This window comes from Pantherophis guttatus, chromosome 4 (genome assembly GCF_059756535.1).
Source record: "Pantherophis guttatus breed Tessera chromosome 4, ASM5975653v1, whole genome shotgun sequence".
Taxonomy (NCBI): domain Eukaryota; kingdom Metazoa; phylum Chordata; class Lepidosauria; order Squamata; family Colubridae; genus Pantherophis; species Pantherophis guttatus.
This window is the reverse complement of record NC_142066.1, coordinates 3223718-3242217: the sequence shown is the minus strand read 5'-3', so window position 1 is coordinate 3242217 and position 18500 is coordinate 3223718. Positions and strand designations below refer to the sequence as shown.

The window sequence follows — 18500 nt, the reverse complement described above, 5'->3', positions numbered from 1 at the left end:
AAATTGCGGTGCGTTTTATACACAGAATGTTGCAGAAGCCCGGCTACCCGCCGGCCCCCACCACTGGCTGTTTTTGGCCTCCGCGTCAGTGGTGGCTTGCTCCCGGTTCCGTCCGGTTCTTGTGAACTGCAAGTAAAAGTGGTGGGAGACTCCGCCCACCCAGCAGGATGTCATCATGTATGATCTGCACATGTGCAGAAGTGCGTGCACTCCCATTGTAAACAGGTAGTAAAGGTAAGTGGAACCCACCCCCTGCTCTGCGCGTCACATTTTTGGCCTCCGCACGTCACATTTTCATCCGATTCCAGACGACAGGGATCGGTGGTGGTGAATGGGCTGCGGTGGCAGTGAATGGGCCACGGCAGCAGCAAACAGGTCGCAGCAAATGAGCTGCGACGGCGGTAAACGGGCCACAGCGAATGGACAAAGACAGATTTTTTTTCTTGTTTTCCTCCCCCAAAAAGGTAGCTGCATGTCAAGTTTCGAGGTCGTCTCAAATAAATTGCATTTCAAACAAAGTCTTTGAAGAAAACTCCCATTTATTAAGGACGACATTCAAAGCACGACTCATCGTAGCCAACACTGACTTCCAGACCCAAAACCCTCCCTTTCCGTTCCCCACTCCCCTGCACTCATTGGCCATCTTCCAAGTCACTCTACCCCTAATCTACTGCTCCAGCTCAAAGGAATTTCCCCCCTCCCATCCCATCTCCTAGGGGATATTATCTCCAGGGAAAATAAGTAGGTGAAAAGTCAAACGTCCCTTTCCAGACGCCTCCGCTCCTCCTTCTTATGTCAGCACTAGAGTAAATGCAGCTTGAAGTGCTGACATGCGTCTTATACTCCGGTGCATCTTTTAGTCCGAAAAATACGGTAGATATTAGGAGAAAAACAACTAAAAAGTCCAAAAGCAGCCAAGTCTGAAAGAAAATTTTTATTAAACTTACAACAGTTCCCTAAAAAATATATACACAAAGATTGGGCATACCGTTTTGGGAAATAGTTGGCTTATTCCTTTTTTTAAAAAAAGAGAGAGACCCAAGGATCAAGATTTGCAAGAAGCTGCACAAGTGGCAGATCTGGGATGATCCCAAAAGAGATGATCAGCCAAGGTCAAAACATCAAAGGAGGATTCCTATGTCCAGGAACAGCTGCCCGTCCAGGTGAAGGCGGCCATACTCGTCATTTCCCAAGCTCTCCAAAATGAGATCCGTGTCTGTATCAGCTCTTCGAGTACAAATCTTGGGGTGCAAGGATGTTTCCAATCCAGAAAAAGACGTCCTTCCCCCAAAACCCTGCGATAACGCTCTCTCACCCCCCCAAAAAACCCTTAGCAGCCCCATCCATTGGGGACGTCGTACAGCTGGGCATCCAAGTCCCTCCTGGCAAAGTTAGTTCGGGGACACGGGGTTGAAAACCGGGGGTAGCACCCGCTTGGAGTGGGCTTTCACCCAAGGGTGCTCCATCACGGCTTGCAGCGGGATACGCTCGGATGGGTTGTGACGCAGCAGCTTTGCAATCAAATCCCGGGCGCCTTCGGTCACAAAGGGGGGGAACCTGAGATCTACCTGTTAGGAAAGGAAACGGAGCCAAGGTGAGCACCAGGAAGGCACGGAGAAGTTTAGCAAACACTCGCAAAACTTGTTTCAGCCTAGCGACTTGTTTTAGTCGGCAACCCGTGGCTCTGGAGCCGCATGTGGCTCTTTCATCCCTCTGTTGCAGCTCCCCGTCGCTCAAAATATGTCTCACAACCGCCAATGTGCGACACCCACCGGCACGCAATTTACTGAGCTTTTCGACTCCCGGTAGGTTTCGTGGCTCCCGGTGGTTTTTTTTTTTGTGGGAAACGGATCCAAATGGCTCTTTCGAGTGTTTAAGGTTGCCGACCCCTGGCCTAGCAGGTTGGCCTGAATCCTAGGCATCGTGGCTAGTTCAAGAGCGGAAAACTGGGTTATCCGATCGACACAGGCGGCTTGTCCTTGAGCACACAGGTAGTCCGTGACGTACGACCACAATTGAGCCCAAAATTTCAGTTGCTAAGTGAGACATTCTTTGAGTGAGCTTTGCTCCGTTTTACAATCTTTCTCGCCACCGTTATTAAGCGAATCACCGCAGTTGTTGAGCTAGCAACAGGGGTGTTAAGCGAATCTGGCTCGCCCATCGGTTTTGCTGGTCAGAAGTTCGCAAACGGGGATCACGCAACGCAGGGACATTCTCCTCCAAGAAGCTTCTTCAAGCTCTGACTTGAAGGGAAGGGAAGGATTGATACGCCTTGCAGACAGCTGGTCATTTGCATCCTTTTTAGGGAGCCGTTGAGGCCACTTGGAGGATTGTGTGTGTCCTCGGGGTGCACCTTGAGGTGCGAATGGGCGTGGAGCCTTCTTGGAGCTGCTGAAAGGACTGCGTTATGGAGCTGTGCTTTCTGCAGGATGTTGTTGTGGTCTGCCAGCAGCCTGCGGAGCTGGCAGCGGAGTCGGACAGTGGGGAGGCTAGGGAGGAACATGGGCCAGTCCTGGAGTCTGGGGAAGGCTTAGACGAGGGCTCTGTGTCGGAGGCAGAGATGGGACCAGGACCATCTGGGAGTGATGCGTGGACTCCGGAGCCCCCAGAGTCGGATAGCAGAGAGGCAGAGGAACAGGAGGAGCCTGTTCCTAGTGCGCGCATGCGCAGAGCTGCCAGAAGGCAAGAGCAGCTAAAGCAAAAGGGACGACTCAGGAGTAAGGCCTGGAGATGATTGGCCCCCTCCCAGAAGGCTTAAAAGGGGAGCAAAGGCACGTGGGCTCTGCAGGAAAGCAACGTTGTTAATTCTGTTCCCAGTCGGCATCTCTGTTTGATTCTGGACTCCGTGTGGCTTTGCCAAGTAGGTCTTCGGCAGCGTGTCAGGGGAGATAAAGGTGGGTGATTATCCCGAAGGACTTCTCCCGAAGGACTTTCTGCAACTAATTGGGACTCAGCTGTGAATGAACGTAATTCACAGCTGTTGCCATAAAAGAGATTTTTGGGACTACACGTGTGTTTTAATGACTCAGGAAGCCTAGGTCACAACAGATGTTTTCCGCATCTCATCCCCACAGACAAACCTCCAAGTGGCCTCAACGACTTTCTAAAACAGGGGTGTCAAACTTAAAGCCCACGGGGTGCTTAGATCCGACCTAAGGGGCAGCCCTGAAAACAGAGAAAGACCGGCTCACGGTGCCTCTGCCAGCAAAAACGGAGCTCAAGAGGGTTGCGTTTTTAGCTGTGATGGCCTCCTGCAGCCTTCTGTCAACAAAAATGGAGCTGGGGGGGGGGGGGAAACGAGTGCCTCCTCCCCCGGCGCTCCAGTTTCGCTGGCGGAGGGCTAGCCAAACAAAACAAAAGAAGAAATGTTTCCCCTTTTGCATTTGAGCATCCAAGACGGGATAGGAAAGGAGAAAGAGGAAAGGCAATGAGAAAGAAAAAGAAGGAAAGAGAGCAAGGAAGGAAAAAGACAGAAAGAGTTGGGAAGGAAGAAGAAAGGAGAATGAAGAGGGAAGGAAAAAGAAGGGAGGGAGGGAGGAAAGGAAAAAAAGGAATCGAGGAAGGCAGGATTTGAGGAAGGCAGGAGGAATTGAAAAAGGGAGAGGGAGGAAGAAGGAAGGGATTAAAAGAGGAAGGAAGGGATTGAGGAAGGAGGAAGGGATTGAAAAAGGAGGGAGGAAGAGATTGAGGAAGGAAGGAGGGAGGGAGGGGGGGAAGGAAGGAAGAGATTAAAGGAGGAGGAAAGAAGGAAGGAAAGGATTGAGGAAGGAAGGAGGGGGAGGAAAGAAGGAAGGGATTGAGGAAGGAGGGATTAAAAGGAGGGAGGAAGAGATTGAGAAAGGAAGGAGGGAGGGAGAGGAAGGAAGAAATTAAGGAAGGAGGAAAGAAGGAAGAAAGGGATTGAGGAAGGAGGGAGAGATTCAAAGTAGGGAGGAAGGAAGAGATTGAGGAAAAAAGGAAGGATATAATGGGGGGGAGCGTCTGAGGGAAGTCCTGCCTTAGCACTTGGCCTCCACAGGTGACCGCCCCCCAACACGAGTGATGATGAGCTGGCCACGCCCTCCCCCCTCCCCCAGATCAAACACAACCCTGATGTGTCCCTCAATAAAATCGGGTTTGACACCCCTGCTCTAAAAGGCTGCAAATGACCAGCTGTCTGCAAGGAGTATCAACCCTTCCATTCCCCACCATTCAGCTAGAACTGAAGAAGCTTCTCGGAGGAGAAGCGAAACCTCTTCAAGGAAAAACTAGTTGCCTCCTGAGGGAAAAAAAAAAGCACACTTGGGACAACCACGACCTGGATGATCTCCGTCAACCTCATCTTGAATTAAACTAATTTTGGGCAGGACGTAATCCAGGCCAGGCTCACCGACACGATCCGTCGATATGTCTCCGAGTGGCATTCGCTCTCGAAGGGCGGGTTCCCCACCAGGAACTCGTAGCACAGGATCCCGATGCACCAGAGATCCACTTTCTCGTTGTGGGCTTTGCCTTCGATCATCTCGGGGGGCAGGTAATCCAGAGTGCCGCACATAGTCTTCCTCCTTGAGGAACAATTGAGGGGAGGGGGGGAGAAAAAAAAAGAAGCTGGAGACCCCGATAAAAGCCCAGCGTTGTGAAATGCCCACCCCTGTTGTGGCCCGCCAGCGGCCAGTGTATCTGACAACAGATTCGGATAGTGAGGAGGTTAGGGAGGAACAGTCCTGGAGACTGGGGAAGGCTCTGCGTCGGAGGCAGAGAGGGGGCCAGGGCCGGATGCAAGTTATCAGCTGCCTTCGGAGTCAGACATCAGTGGGGCAGAAGAACAGCTGGAACCTGTTCCCAGTATGCGCATGCGCAGAATTGTCAGACGAAAGGAACAGCTAAAGAACAAGGGTCGACTCAGGAGTAAAGCCACAGGTGGACGCTGAATTCCCCCTATTCCCAGAGGGAATAAAAAAGGAGCGACTGGGGAGTGGAGTTTGCAGGAGACAATTAGTTCATTCCTGCATTCTTGCCAAGCACGGCGGCGTCTGAAAGATATCAACGTGGCAACTCTCCAAGCTTAATAAAGGTCGGTAATTGTGAACGATCTTGAAAGACTGTGGGAGAGGAAAGACTTGGCTGGAGAGGAATTAACTGTCGATGAAATAAAAGGGGTTTATCGGGACGAGGACCCGGCTTCCAAAGCCAAGGGGAGCGAACGACCCACCTGAGCGAGGGAGCGTGCACCGACCAGCCGAAGTCGGCAATCTTCAGCTCCCCCTTCAACCCCATCAGCAGGTTCTCGGGTTTGATGTCCCTGTGGATCACCTTCTTATTGTGACAGTACAGGAGGGCATCGGCCAACTCTTCCATGAACTGCAGAAGACAGGCGACAAAAGGGGGTTGGGAGGAGTTGGTAATGCCACCCACTACGAGAGGCCCGAGCCACCCGAAATGCCCGTTTGGTGCACGAAGGAAGGGGAGAGAGGCTGGCCCAAACCCACTAGGCCTCAAGAGAAAACCTGAACTTATAAAATTATTGTGGGGTCCTGGATGCTCTCTGAACTGGGTTGTTTTCTTGCAGGTGTCGTTGCGTGGCCCAGCGAGGTAATGCCATCAGTGCTAGAAAGGAGTGGGGTTTGCCGTCTCTTTAGGGGAGAGGGTTCTCGGTGTTGCCTTGATTAGATTGTTATTTAGTGTTAGCGTCTTTGTCTGAGTGGATAGCTCCCCGATTGGGGAATTGTTTACTTGATCGTTGGTCCAGTATTAATCCCTGCTTATCTGGGTGTTGATGGCTGGCAAGCTTTTGTGATCTTTGCCTGCTTTACATGGTAGGTAGATGTTGCTTATCTCTATGTGCCTGTTGATGGCTGATTTGTCCGAGAGCCAGAGATTATCTACCATTTTTCCGGGAACTGTCTACGATTTTTGGACTTGGCTTGGCCTAGCATGCTCTAACAGTAACAGAGTTGGAAGGGACCTTGGAGGTCATCTAGTCCAACCCCCTGCTCACACAGGAGACCTGTACTAGCGATTCGAACCGCTGACTTTTTTGATCGACAAGCTCAGTGTCTTAGCCACTGAGCCACCAAGTAGAGGAGGTGCTCACCCTCCGCAAATTGAAACTATGGTCTCTCCACGTATTGTGAAATTAGCAAATGCCGAATTAAGGCACCACCAAGGACACACACACACAACAAGGGGAGGGCAAGCAACTATACAAAATATAAACAGGGAACAAACCCCACACTCCCTGACATGGATGATGTAACCTATTGAGGTCATGAAACGTCTCCCAAGAAAATCACCAAGCTCAGAGTGCCCCAAGGATGCCACAGTTCTCCTCCTCCCCCTCCCCACCAACCCCACTCCCTCCTAGCACTGATTCCATTCCCTAGTTGGGTCTTGAGACGCCTGCAAAAAAACACCCACCTCAGAGAGCACCAAGGACCCCACAGTCCGATCCTGAGCCACGAAGATTCTCTTTTTAAATAAATTATTAAAAGACAGAGCTCCAGGCCTGCTGCCCCCGCCCCCCGCCCGTTGAACCTGAAGTTGCGAAGTTTGAAAGAGGAGACCCAAAAACTGCCCACGTTTTCCCCCATCGAAGGACAAAGACTCCCCAAGTTTCCAGTCCTCAAGAGGATGGCTGACCGTGGCCGTTCTCTGCTCATCGAAGCGCTGGTATTTCTGCAGCTCCTTGAAGAGCTCTCCCCGAGGGGCGTATTCAAGGATCAGGTAGACTCGCTTCTTGTCGTGGAAATAGTTGTAGAGGCGCAGAATGTTGGGGTGACTGCGGGAAGGGGAGACACGTTAAATGGCAACTCCGGGAATTTTGTTTTTAAAAAAACCCCACTTTCTCCAGCTTCCCCACCACCATCTTAATGCTACACGAACCCTGTAATCTCAGGCAGGGTAACCTTCCGAGCGCTCGGGGACTACACAGGTAGTCCTCCAGTTACGATCGTAATGGAGCGTGCCCATCACTGCGATCGTCATAAACACGAGCCAGTTGCCAAGTGTGTTTCGATCATGTGACCGGCAGTGGCCGTACGGGTGATAAAACGGTTGTAAGTCACATCATTCGGTGCCGTTGTCGCGTCAAACGGGTCGCTAAACGAACTGTTGTTAAGAGAGGTGCGGTGGCCTAGAGGCGGAGCTCTCGCCTCCCAATCGGGAGGCTGCGAGTTCGATCCTAGGGAGAGGCAGATAGTTCTCTCTCTGGGCACGATGAGAACGTATCTGCTGAACAAAACTCCGCATTGGTGACAGGAAAGGCATCCGGCCAGTAAAACATTCTGCTAGCTCCATTCAGTTGCCCAGACTCCACCCCGCAAGGGATTATGAGGTCGTTGAAAGATGATGATGATGATGACTAAATAAACTGTTGTTTTGGTGTAGTGGGAATGATGTGGTCACGAAGCTTGGTTGTAAGGCGAGGACTACTGAGAAGCCGCAAAAGGCTCGGCACGCTCCCAACTGTGACTCAAAGCCACTGTTGTGACTCTGACTCCCGAGCCTGTCCTCATGGAGGAAGAGGACTCAAAAGGTGAGGGGGAGGAACTGACAAGGCCTCCCTCTCCAGGACCCTCCTCTCTGGCAATGCCTCAGGTTCCATCTGAAGGCCAGGAGGAAGGCATTTCGGAGCACCCATTGATAGTGATAATGATGAATCCTGGCTTGATCCCAGGCAGCGTCGGAGGGAGAAGCATGGGAGGGCCAGGGATTGAGCTGGGTCACTGAGCCACGCCCCACAATGGATAAAAGGGGGCGTGATTGCTTGGCAGGCTTTGTGACGGACAAAAGTTTAAACTCTAAAGAGTCACATCGTGAATCCTGCACTTCGGCTCAGATATATTTTAGACTAAACTCTTGCGGATAATTTGTCGCTCTGGAAACGGTCTTTTTGGGAGTACTAATTAGACTTGGCAGGCGTTTTACAGTTAGCTGCCAGAACTCTCGTCTGCCAGGAATTATGGTCTGTTTATACAATAAATTATTGGCAGGCGTGTTTGATATTGCATTTGTCTGTGTGAGGACGGGGGACAGAACAGCCACACCCCTGTAAAGACCCATACATATACAGCCGTACCTGAGATGACACTGGATCTCGATCTCCCTCCGAAGCTGGTGCTCCACCCCTTCCTTCTCCATCTGGGATTTGAAGAGCACCTTCAGCGCCACAATGAACTTGGAGGTCTTCTCCCGGGCCAGGTAAACGTTGCCGAATTTCCCTTTGCCCAGCGGCCTCCCGATCTCAAAATCGTCGATGGTGAAGATCCGACATGGCCTGACGTGGGGTAGAAGAGAATCAAGTCAGAGAAAAAAAATATATAACTTTTTTTTTTCGTTTAATGACCCCGTACCGTAATTCCTTGCGGAGTGGAGTCTTGGGCAACTAAATGGAGAAAAGTGTTTACTGGCCGGATGCCTTTCCTGTTGCCAATGAGGAGTTTTGTTCAGCAGATATATTCTCATCGTGCGGAGAGAGAGAAATATCTGCCTCTACCTAGGATCGAACTCGCAGCCTCCTGATTGTGAGGTGAGAGCTCCCCTTCTAGTCCACCGCAGCGCTCAAAAATTATACATATAAATATGTCAATGACTTTAAAGACTGCCAAGTTTGGTGGTCGTGGGAATGATGCCGTCAATAAATGGTCGTAAGGCGAGGAGTACTGATAAGCCGCGAAAGGCTCGGCCTGCTCCCAACCACAATCAAACGCCCACTCCACTTTTCCCATCGACCAGGAAAAAAAAGAATTACTCACTCTGGGCAGTCCTGCAAGGCTGGTACGACGGAAGCGGGTTCGAGAGGCACCCTCCCTGCGATACCTAGAGAGCCGGAAAGCAAAACCAGACACAAAAAGAGTCCTTGACATACGACCACAAGCCAGAGCGGAATTTCTGTCGATAGGCAAGGCATTTGTTAAAGGGAGCCGCGCCCAATTTTACGGCCGTAGGATTTAAATAAATTGCTCGTACCCCTCGTCTTACCACAGTTCACTTATGGACTTACGAGCGTTTTTCACAGTTACCTTCCCAGCCTCCCCATGTGATGAAAATTCAGATGCTTTGGAAACGACTCACATTTATGACCGTCGCTGTGTCGCAAGGTCAGGTGATCCCCTTTTGCGACCTTCGGACAAGCAAAGTCAAGGGGGAAGCCGGATCCACTTAACAACCGGGTTGCTAACTTCTCAATTGCAGTGATTCACTTTGCAACCATTGTAAAGTGAGGCAAAATTCATTGAACAACTGTCTCGCTTAACAACAGAAGTGTGAGGCTCAATTGTGGCCGTAAGTCGAGGACTACCTGTAAGGCAGCTGCGAAGCGAAACACATGGTTGTTAAGCAAATTCAGCTTCCTCTGTCGACTCGGCTTGTCGGAAGCTGGCGGGGAAGGTCGTAAAAGATGACCAGGAGACCCCGGGATGCTGTAACAGTCATAAGCACAAGACAGTGGCCACTTCTTTGAAAATTGATTAAGTGAGTCACGCGGTTGTTAAGCGAATCCGGCTTCCCCATTGACTTGGCTCGTCAGGTCACAAAAGGGGATCACATGACCCCGAGACACTGCGACTGTCCTAAAATGAAGCATGCAAACCAGCATCTGCATTTCCTGCGTCGGATGAAGAGAGCACCTCTTACTCCCTTCTGTCCCGGTCACTTTTTACAGAGCCACGATTGGGAGGGTTTTTAACAAACTTCATCCCTGTTTGGTTTGGTGGCCGTAGTGCCTCAGATAGAAAGCCCCTACAGAGAGTGGTGAGGACAGTGGAGAAGATTATAGAAAGCTCCCTTCCCGTTATTCAGGATGCTGCTTATAAGCGCTATGTACTTAGAGCTCGAAGCATTGTTAGAGACCCACCCACACCCAATTCACGTTGCTCCCCTCTGGGAGGAGGTTTCGAAGCTGTTACCAGATTCTGTAACAGCTTTGTTCCCGTCGTTTTTCTCGCCAAATACATGTATACATTCGAACTGGACTGTATTGTTTCTCTGTGTCAGATATATGTGGATATGTACATAATTTTGTATTTATTTATTTTGTCATGTTCCTTGTAACATATACACCGTGTAGAGATGCGGTGGCTCCGTGGCTAAGACGCTGAGCTTGTCGATCGAAAGGTCGGCAGTTCAGCGGTTCGAATCCCGAGCGCCGCTTAACGGGGTGAGCTCCCGTTCCTTGTCCCAGCTTCTGCCAACCTAGCCGTTCGAAAGCACGTAAAAAAAATGCAAGTAGAAAAATTTGGTGGGAAGGTAAACAGCGTGCCGTGCGCCTTTGGCGTTGAGTCATGCCAGCCACATGACCACGGAGACGTCTTCGGACAGCGCTGGCTCTTCTTCGGCTTTGAAACGGAGATGAGCACCGCCCCCTAGAGACGGGAACGACTAGCACAGATGTGCGAGGGGAACCTTGACCTTTCACCTTGTGGTGTATATTGGAGGGGGTGACCCTTTGAGAGCCAGATGCAGAGCTGGGGAGGGTGAAAAACGGGCCTTCTGGTCCCATCAGAAGTCGGGGAACAGGCCGTTTCCGGCTTCCGGAGGGCCTCTTGGGGGGGGGGTTGGGGAAGGCTGTTTTTGCCCTCCTCAGGCTGCTAGAAAGCGTCTGGAACCTGGGGAGGGCGAAAACCAGGCCTTCTGGTCCCATCAGAAGTCGGGAAACTGGCCGTTTCCGGCTTCCGGAGGGCGTCTTGGGGGGTTGGGGAAGGCTGTTTTTGCCCTCCCCAGGCTGCTAGAAAGCGTCTGGAACCTGGGGAGGGCGAAAACCAGGCCTTCTGGTCCCATCAGAAGTCGGGAAACAGGCCGTTTCCGGCTTCCGGAGGGCGTCTTGGGGGGTTGGGGAAGGCTGTTTTTGCCCTCCCCAGGCTCCAAGAAAGCCTCTGGAGCCCGGGGAGAGCGAAAACCGGGCCTTCTGGTCCCATCAGAAGTCGGGAAACAGGTCGTTTCTGGTCTCCAGAGGGCCTCCGGGGGGTGGGGAAGGCCGTTTTCGCCCTCCTCAGGCTCCTAGAAAGCCTCTGGAGCCTGGGGAGGGTGAAAAACGGGCCTTCTGGTCCCATCAGAAGTCGGGAAACAGGTCGTTTCTGGCGACCGGAGGGCCTCTTGGGGGTTGGGGAAGGCTGTTTTTGCCCTCCCCAGGCTCCAAGAAAGCCTCTGGAGCCTGGGGAGGGCGAAAACCGGGCCTTCTGGTCCCATCAGAAGTCGGGAAACAGGCTGTTTCCAACTTCCGGAGGGCCTCTTGTGGGTTGGGGAAGGCCGTTTTCGCCCTCCTCAGGCTGCTAGAAAGCCTCTGGAGCCTGGGGAGGACGAAAAATGGGCCTTCTGGTCCCATCAGATGGATGGAGCACCCACAACTTCTGGTGGCAAGCTGTTCCACTGGTCGATCGTCCTCACCGTTAGGAAGTTCCTCCTTGATTCCAGGTGGCTTCTCTCCTTGATTAGTCACTAAACGAATGCTTTTGTAAGTCAAGGACTAATTTGGGAGATCTTACCTGGATTCTGGACGCCGGACACCGTTTTCATGGTGTGTTTGGTGCTGCTGGTGAGAGCTCTCTGGGCCAGGATTGAGCCAGAAGGCGTCGTGGATGGCGTGGTGGTATTCTTGTACGGGACGCGTTGAGGCCCGGGTGCTTGGCTGCTGGGGCGATACTGCGAGGGTGGAAAAGAGACCACACAGCGATAAATCGGTATTATTTTTTGTGTGCTTGGCAATGAATGGTCTCCAGGAAAAAAGGGATGGAGGGGAAAAGACATTTTCTCTCACAACGCAAAAAAAGAATTCTAGTTAACCGAAGGTTTCTGTGCACAGGAGTCCTCGATTTACGATAATTCGTTTAGTGACCGTTCCGAGTTACGACACGCACAAAAAAAAGTGACTTACGAGTAGCCTCCATCACAGGAATTCCTTCTATCAACTACCGAATGTTAATTTTAAATAGGAATGAGCCGTTATGTCTTTTATTTCAAAAGAGGGCACATCCACCTACGAAGTACTCCTGCTATTCTAACCCAGCTCTCCAAAAAAACCCCGACAAACCCTCTAAAGTTAAAGATTCTTTTTATTAGGAGCAGCGGCAGCCCCGGCCAAAAGTTTCTCTCTCAACGCCGGCTAACAAGTCTATCCGACGCATTGCCACATCTATTCATCTCCGCCCCCTGCCTTTTATCTCCAGAGCTAGGGTGGGGCTTCGATAGCAGCAGTGGCTTTTCCGTCCCGAGGACCGGCCCATAGATTTCCACTGCTCTCCTCTCCTCTCTGCCTTCTGCGCATCAGGCACTGGACCCAGCTTTTCCTCCTCTTCCTCATCAGCCACCTCCAGACCTGAGGCTGTTAACTCTCCATCAGAGGGCTGACGGAAGGCCCAGGCTCCGCCTCTCTCTCTCTCTGTCTCTCCCTCTGTCTCTCCCTCTCTCTCTGTCTCTCCCTGTCTCTCCCTCTCCCTGTCTGTCTCTCCCTCTCCCTCTGTCTCTCTCCCTCTTTCTCCGTCTCTCTCCCTCTCCTTCTGTCTCTCTCCCTCTCTCTCCCTCTCCCTCTGTCTCTTTCTCTCTCTCCCTCTGTCCCTCTCTCTCTCTCCTTCTTCCTCTCTCTCTCTCTCTCTCCTTCCTCTCTCTCTCTCCCTGTCTCTCCCTCTCTTTCTCCCTCTCCTTCTGTCTCTCTCTCGCTCCCTGTCTCTCTCTCTCTTTCTCCCTCTCTCTCTCGTCTCTCTCTCTCCCTCTCCTTCTGTCTCTCTCTCTCTCCGTCTCTCTCCCTCTCCCTCTGTCTCTCTCTCTCCCCCTCTGTCTCTCTCTCTCTCTCCCCCTCTGTCTCTCTCTCTCCCCCTCTGTCTCTCTCTCTCTCTCTCTCCCTCTCCGTCTGTCTCTCTCCCCGTCTCTCTCTCTCCTTCCAGAGCTCTGTCTCTCTCTCTCTCTCCCTCTCCTTCTGTCTCTCTCTCTCTCTCCCTCTGTCTCTCTCTCCTCTTCTGTCTCTTTCTCTCCCTCTCTCTGTCTCTCTCCCTCTCCTTCTGTCTCTCTCTCTCTCCCCGTCTCTCTCTCTCTCTCTCTCTCCCTCTCTCTCTCCCAGCTCCATTCCCTCTTCCCACTTCGAGCTCTCAGGTTGCATTGATGCTAACCCTGACTCCCACGCCTCCTCCTCTCATTCGGCTGCTGGAGGGGTCGGCGGCCAAAGGGCTGCAACGCCTGGATTACAACTTCCCATATTGAGGAAGACTCGGATATCTCCACCTATTATGAAATCTGGGATTTGCACCCACCCACCCACCCCACGCATAATTTCTTGCAGACGCAGAGGAGAACTCACAGAGTAAAGGTTACTGTAGATGCTGCTAATATTTTCCTTGTTTGACATCCTGGGTGCCGACGATGCAACGTTTCCCTTCGTTCAAGGACGGGTCAGAGGGAGAAGATATTAAATACTCGGGAAGAATCTCCAGCGTAAAATCAGAAAATGCGTTCGCGATGAAGCCAGCTTCAGTATCCAGAGGTTGAGGGAAACTCTTCACAGAGATCGGATGCCAACACTAAAGACTGAATTACAAAAAAAAAATAATAATAATAACCACCGGAGAAATTCTGAAAAATAAATGAACGAATCAGTGGGAAAAAGACACGTTTGAAACTTGAAAACTTTCCCAGTGAAACACCTGCTCAAGAGGAGAATGTGTTAGACGGACGACCACAATTGAGCCCAAAATATGTACAGTAGTGGCCAAAATTGTGGAAACCTTTTTGGGAAAAGTGTATTTTCTTAAAACTAGCTAATAACATCGCTTTTTATGGGGAGTAGTACCATACAATTATACTGTATATCAATGGAAACATAATTTAATCAAGAATGTAATGCAATAACTTTGATGAAAGATATGTTGTTAGAATAGCAGTTACAGTATAAAGAAGAAAAGTGAAACATAGTAAAAATGAGATATACAGAAATGATCACCATAGAAAAAACGAGATATACAAAAATGATCACCATAGAAAAAATGAGATATACAAAAATGATCATCATGTCAGTTAATACCAGGGTGGATAAAAATCAATGTTTTTTTTAAAAAAAAATAGAAAAAAAAACAGATTTTTTTGATTTAAATCGGATTTTTTTTTAATCGAATTTATTTTAATAAAAAAACTTTGGGGTAAAAATCTATCGTAAGATAGTTTTCTATTTCAGATACATCAATAATTTAGTTTATTCCGCATGAAATGGAGCTTAGTTATGTAGCACGAGGCTGTATATTCTGCAACGCTGGGACTATCGGTGAGTCAACAGCGGGTCAAAGGAGTAGCAGAGATGACAGTTGCTCTTTAAAAATTATGATTTAAATCGAGTTGATTTAAATCAAGCCTTTTTACTAGTGATTTAAATCGTGATTTAAATCGTGATTAAAAATCAACTCGATTTAAATCAAATCCACCCTGGTTAATGCTTCGTTGGGTGATCTTTAGCATCGATTACGGCCTTACAACGTCTTCCCATGGAGTGAACCCAGTCTTTTAATTCCGCCGCTGTTCTAATGTGAAACCAAGATCGAACGATGGCTTCTTATTAACTGGGTTTTTATCGCTGGGTTGCTTCCAACTAACCAGCTTTGGTTACCTTGTGTGGCCGTTCCCCATTTTATCTTTAGAAATAAGCAGGATAATTTAAGTTGTCCCAGGCCAGGCCAACCGTGGGAACTTTTTAAGACGGGTGGACTTCAACTCCCAGAATCTCCCAGCCAGCCGTGGCTGGCTGGGGGATTCTGGGAGTTGAAGTCCACCCGTCTTAAAAAGTTCCCACGGTTGGCTCAGTGGCTAAGACACTGAGCTTGTTGATCAGAAAGGTCGGCAGTTCGAATCCCTAGTATAGGTCTGAGCAGGGGGTTGGACTAGATGACCTCCAAGGTCCCTTCCAATTTTGTTGTTATTATTATTTATTATTATTATTGGTTAATCTTTAATGAGATTCATAGCCTTTGAGTCTGGTTAATAGTTCAGCAGCTCGAATCCTAACCAATTATTATTATTAATATCATCATCATCAATTTTATTAATTTTCTCCCCTTTCTTTTAAATTGAAATTTTAATTTGTTTTAAATTATTGGGATTTTTAATTGTCTTGGGCTAAATTATTTCATTTGGTTTCAATTATGTTTCTAACTTTTGTATTTATGTATTTTATTCTGTGCCCGTTCACCGCCCTGAGTCCTTCGGGAGTAGGGCGGTATATAAATTTAATAAAACAATTAAAACAAAAACAAAAATTATTAATATTATTATCATTTATTTATTTTTTATTATTATTATTATTATATTTTATTATTATTAGTCTATATTTTTCTTGACTGTACACTGCCTTGAGTCCTACGGGAGAAAGGCGGTATAGAAATATAATAAATAAATAAATAAATAAATAAATAAATTATTATTAATTATTATTATTAATAATAATTATTATTAATTTATTATTATTAATAATTTTTATTATGATTATTAATTATTATTAATTTATGATGATGATGATGATTATTATTATTATTATCCATCTCCAGCGACCCCAAACGCCCCCAACCCTTCAGATGGACCTTCCCTGGCCGGCCAAGCCCCCCACCACCACCCAGCATAGTAGGGGATGATGGGATTGGTAGTCCAGTGCAATCGGAGGGCGGGTGGTTAGCAAGGGGAAAAGGCAGGTGGGGTGTTTCCGGGCTGTAACCGCTGGTATCACCCTCCATACCCGATCGACGCTCCCTATAGGCGCTGGACTACAACCCCCATCCTCCACGGCCAAACCAATTCAATCAGCGCCCGAGCAACTGCTTTCTCGGAGTTTCCCCCGCATCCCGGCTCTCCTAAGCCTCCCGCATCTCTTACCGATTTCCCGGAGCCAAGAGAACCGCCGCCGGAGGCAGCCCGAGACCAGCCAGGCTTTCTTGTTTTTTCAAATATCCCTCCCGGAATCCTATTGGCTGCCGCAAAGCAAGACGTCACCCAACGCGCCGTTTCATTGGTTTTGAAAGACAACACCGCCCTTCGTCGAGCCTCCGGCTTTCTATTGGCCGGCTCTTTTTTTGTTGAGGCTCCATTGGACAATCTTCCCTCTACGAAGGGGAGGGGCTCCTTCCTCGAAAGCCGATTCGTCAGTGCGGGTGGGATTTGGACCCCTGGCGGAAGTTACGGATTGGCCCGATTTTTTTTTTTTTTTTGAAAACTCCCCGCCCCCACACGTTTAGCCAATCAGGACGAAGAAGAAGGCTAACTCGGGAGATAAAAACCGGCCATTTTGAGAGGCTCGGGAGATTATAGTTAAAAAAAAAAAAGCACCATTTAAAAATGACCGAGAAAGGGGCGGAGCTTACGTAAGAAACAAGCCAATGAATGACGCGCAGCTCTAAAAGGAGTTTGTTGAAACAGAAAGGCGTATTAGCCAATCAGGAAGGAGATAAAAGGAGGTTGTTAAAACAGAAAGGCGTATTGGCCAATCAGAAAGGAGATTGCGCACAATCCTTAAACGGGGCAGAAGGATGAAACCGGAATAAACAAAGGAGATACTAAGCGGCCGCGGATGATGGGAGCTGTTGTTGGCAAATTAAAGACCACCAAACCGAGTAAAAAAAAAAACTTGTTTTGGTTAGGAAACGCGCCACTTCCGAGTCAGCAAAGCAGCATCTTTCTTCCATTTTACCCGGAGTTCAGTATCGAACACGAGTCACGTGGATCTACACGTTAATTTTTTTTCTTAGTAGACACGAATAGCAGAAAACCGTCAGGAAAATCAGAAAGGAGCAAGCCGGGGTGTTGCTGTTCCCCGGCTGGCGGAGACTCTAATCATCTCTCATGCCTCTCCATTCATCATTTTCTGTTCTCCCGGAGGAGGAACAGGTAAGGATATACCTCACTGACGATACCCGCTTATGTTGCCCCGTGGCGGCTACTCTCCGCAGGACGACCCGCAAAGTCATGGTGACTCCGGCAGGCATTTTTTTTTCCGCGCCCCCATCCTCCTCGCGAAGAGACCCTTCCTCGCCGTCGCCTCTTCTTTTACCGGCTCCCGTTGTTCTCGGTAACATCCCAAACCCCTCCCGGTAGCGGCGCCGATTAAATTTCCCAGCGATCCATGCGCCGCGCGATTTGCATAAAATTTGACGTCTCGCCCGAGTTAAAAAAAAATAACCCGGTGACGTCATTCTCTTTAAATGCCCGGAGCGCTTTCCTGAATTGGGATTTTTGCTTGCAATTGAGTTGCCTCCATCTAATCTTCCAAAAATGGGTTTGGACAACTGGAAAAAAGGAGAAAGCCAAGCGAGGAGGACTGGGAGCTACTGGGAGGGCTAAACAACAGCTGGGAGAGATTTAAATCCCACCCTGAAGACGAATAAAAATATATTTGTATTTTTGCATTTTTTGTACATATGTTGTGCACTGACAATAAAGATTTGATTTGAATTGAATAATCTATTCATCAATATACGTTTGGATAGTGTATTCATCCCCAGGGCAAATAGATGGGAAAGAAATGGAGGGAGTGACAGATTTTGTTCTCCTGGCCTCCAAGATCACCGCAGATGGGGACTGCACAGGGGTGAAATCCAACAGGTTCGGACGAACCGGTAGCGGAAATTTTGAGTAATTTGGAGAACTGGCAAATACCACCTCTCGCTGGCCCCAGAGTGGGGTGGGAATGGAGATTTTGCAATATCCTTCCCCCAGGAGCAGGGAGGGAGTGGGGATTTTGCAGTATCCTTCCGCTGGAGTGGGGTGGGAATGGGTATTTTGCAGTATCCTTCCACCAGGAGTGGGGTAGGAGTGGAGATTTTGCAGTATCCTTCCCGTGGAGTGGGAATGGGGATTTTGCAGTATCCTTCCCGTGGAGTGGGGTGGGAATCGAGATTTTGCAGTATCCTTCCCCCAGGAGTGGGGAGGGAATGGGGATTTTGCAGTATCCTTCCCCTGGAGTGGGAATGGAGATTTTGCAGTATCCTTCCCCAGGAATGGGGTGGGAATGGGGATTTTGCAGTCTCCTTCCTCTGGAGTGGGGTGGGAATGGGGATTTTGCAGTATCCTTCCCCAAGCCACAGAACAGGTAGTTAAAAAAAAAATTGGATTTCTCCACCGGGACTGCAGCCAAGAAATTCAAAGACGCTTGCTCCTGGGGAGGAAAGCTATGGCAAATCTGGACAGCATTCTAAAAAGCTAAAGAGACATCATCCCAGTATCCATCCCAGTATCCATCTCCATTCCCTACTCACTCCACGGGGAAGGATATTGCAAAATCCCCATTCCCACCCCACTCTGGGGCCAGCCAGAGGTGGTATTTGCCGGTTCTCCAAACTGCTCAAAATTTCCGCTACGGGTTCTCCCGAACCTGTCAGAACCTGCTGGATTTCACCCCTGCACCACCCTGCCAACCAAAGTGTGTATAGTCAAGGCGATGGTTTTCCCAGTTACAATGTACAGCTGTGAAAGTTGGACCGTAAGAAAGGCTGAGCGCCAAAGAATGGAGGCCTTTGAACTCTGGTGCTGGAGAAGACTCCCGCGAGTTCCTTGGACTGCAAGGC

General features: G+C 49.4%; 1 protein-coding gene and 1 non-coding gene across 2 annotated transcripts; both read right to left on the bottom strand.

The window, feature by feature from the left end:
* Positions 1–919: 919 nt before the first annotated feature.
* Positions 920–16855, bottom strand: AURKB (aurora kinase B). The gene is made up of 9 exons (XM_034406568.3): positions 15817–16855; positions 13265–13491; positions 11460–11616; positions 8733–8796; positions 8057–8254; positions 6619–6757; positions 5192–5340; positions 4370–4544; positions 920–1568 (listed from the first exon to the last, which is right to left on the bottom strand). Exons 2-9 carry the CDS (start codon positions 13310–13312, stop codon positions 1392–1394), a joined length of 1107 nt encoding a protein of 368 aa, XP_034262459.1. The 5' UTR covers positions 13313–13491; positions 15817–16855; the 3' UTR covers positions 920–1391.
* Positions 16717–16847, bottom strand: LOC117656541 (U8 small nucleolar RNA). Its single transcript, XR_004589278.2, has one exon. It is a non-coding gene; the product is annotated as a U8 small nucleolar RNA (small nucleolar RNA).
* Positions 16856–18500: the final 1645 nt, after the last annotated feature.

What these genes read in the sequence shown, in the direction of transcription:
- AURKB (XM_034406568.3), bottom strand. Translation starts at nt 13,312, where the DNA reads ATGTCAAACAAGGAAAATATTAGCAGCATCTACAGTAACCTTTACTCT. An exon ending in GCCTTGCAGGACTGCCCAGA is followed by an intron (nt 8,255 to 8,732) that starts GTGAGTAATTCT and finishes ACCCCACGTCAG; the next exon opens with GCCATGTCGGATCTTCACCA. An exon ending in CATATCGACGGATCGTGTCG is followed by an intron (nt 1,569 to 4,369) that starts GTGAGCCTGGCC and finishes CTTTCCTAACAG; the next exon opens with GTAGATCTCAGGTTCCCCCC.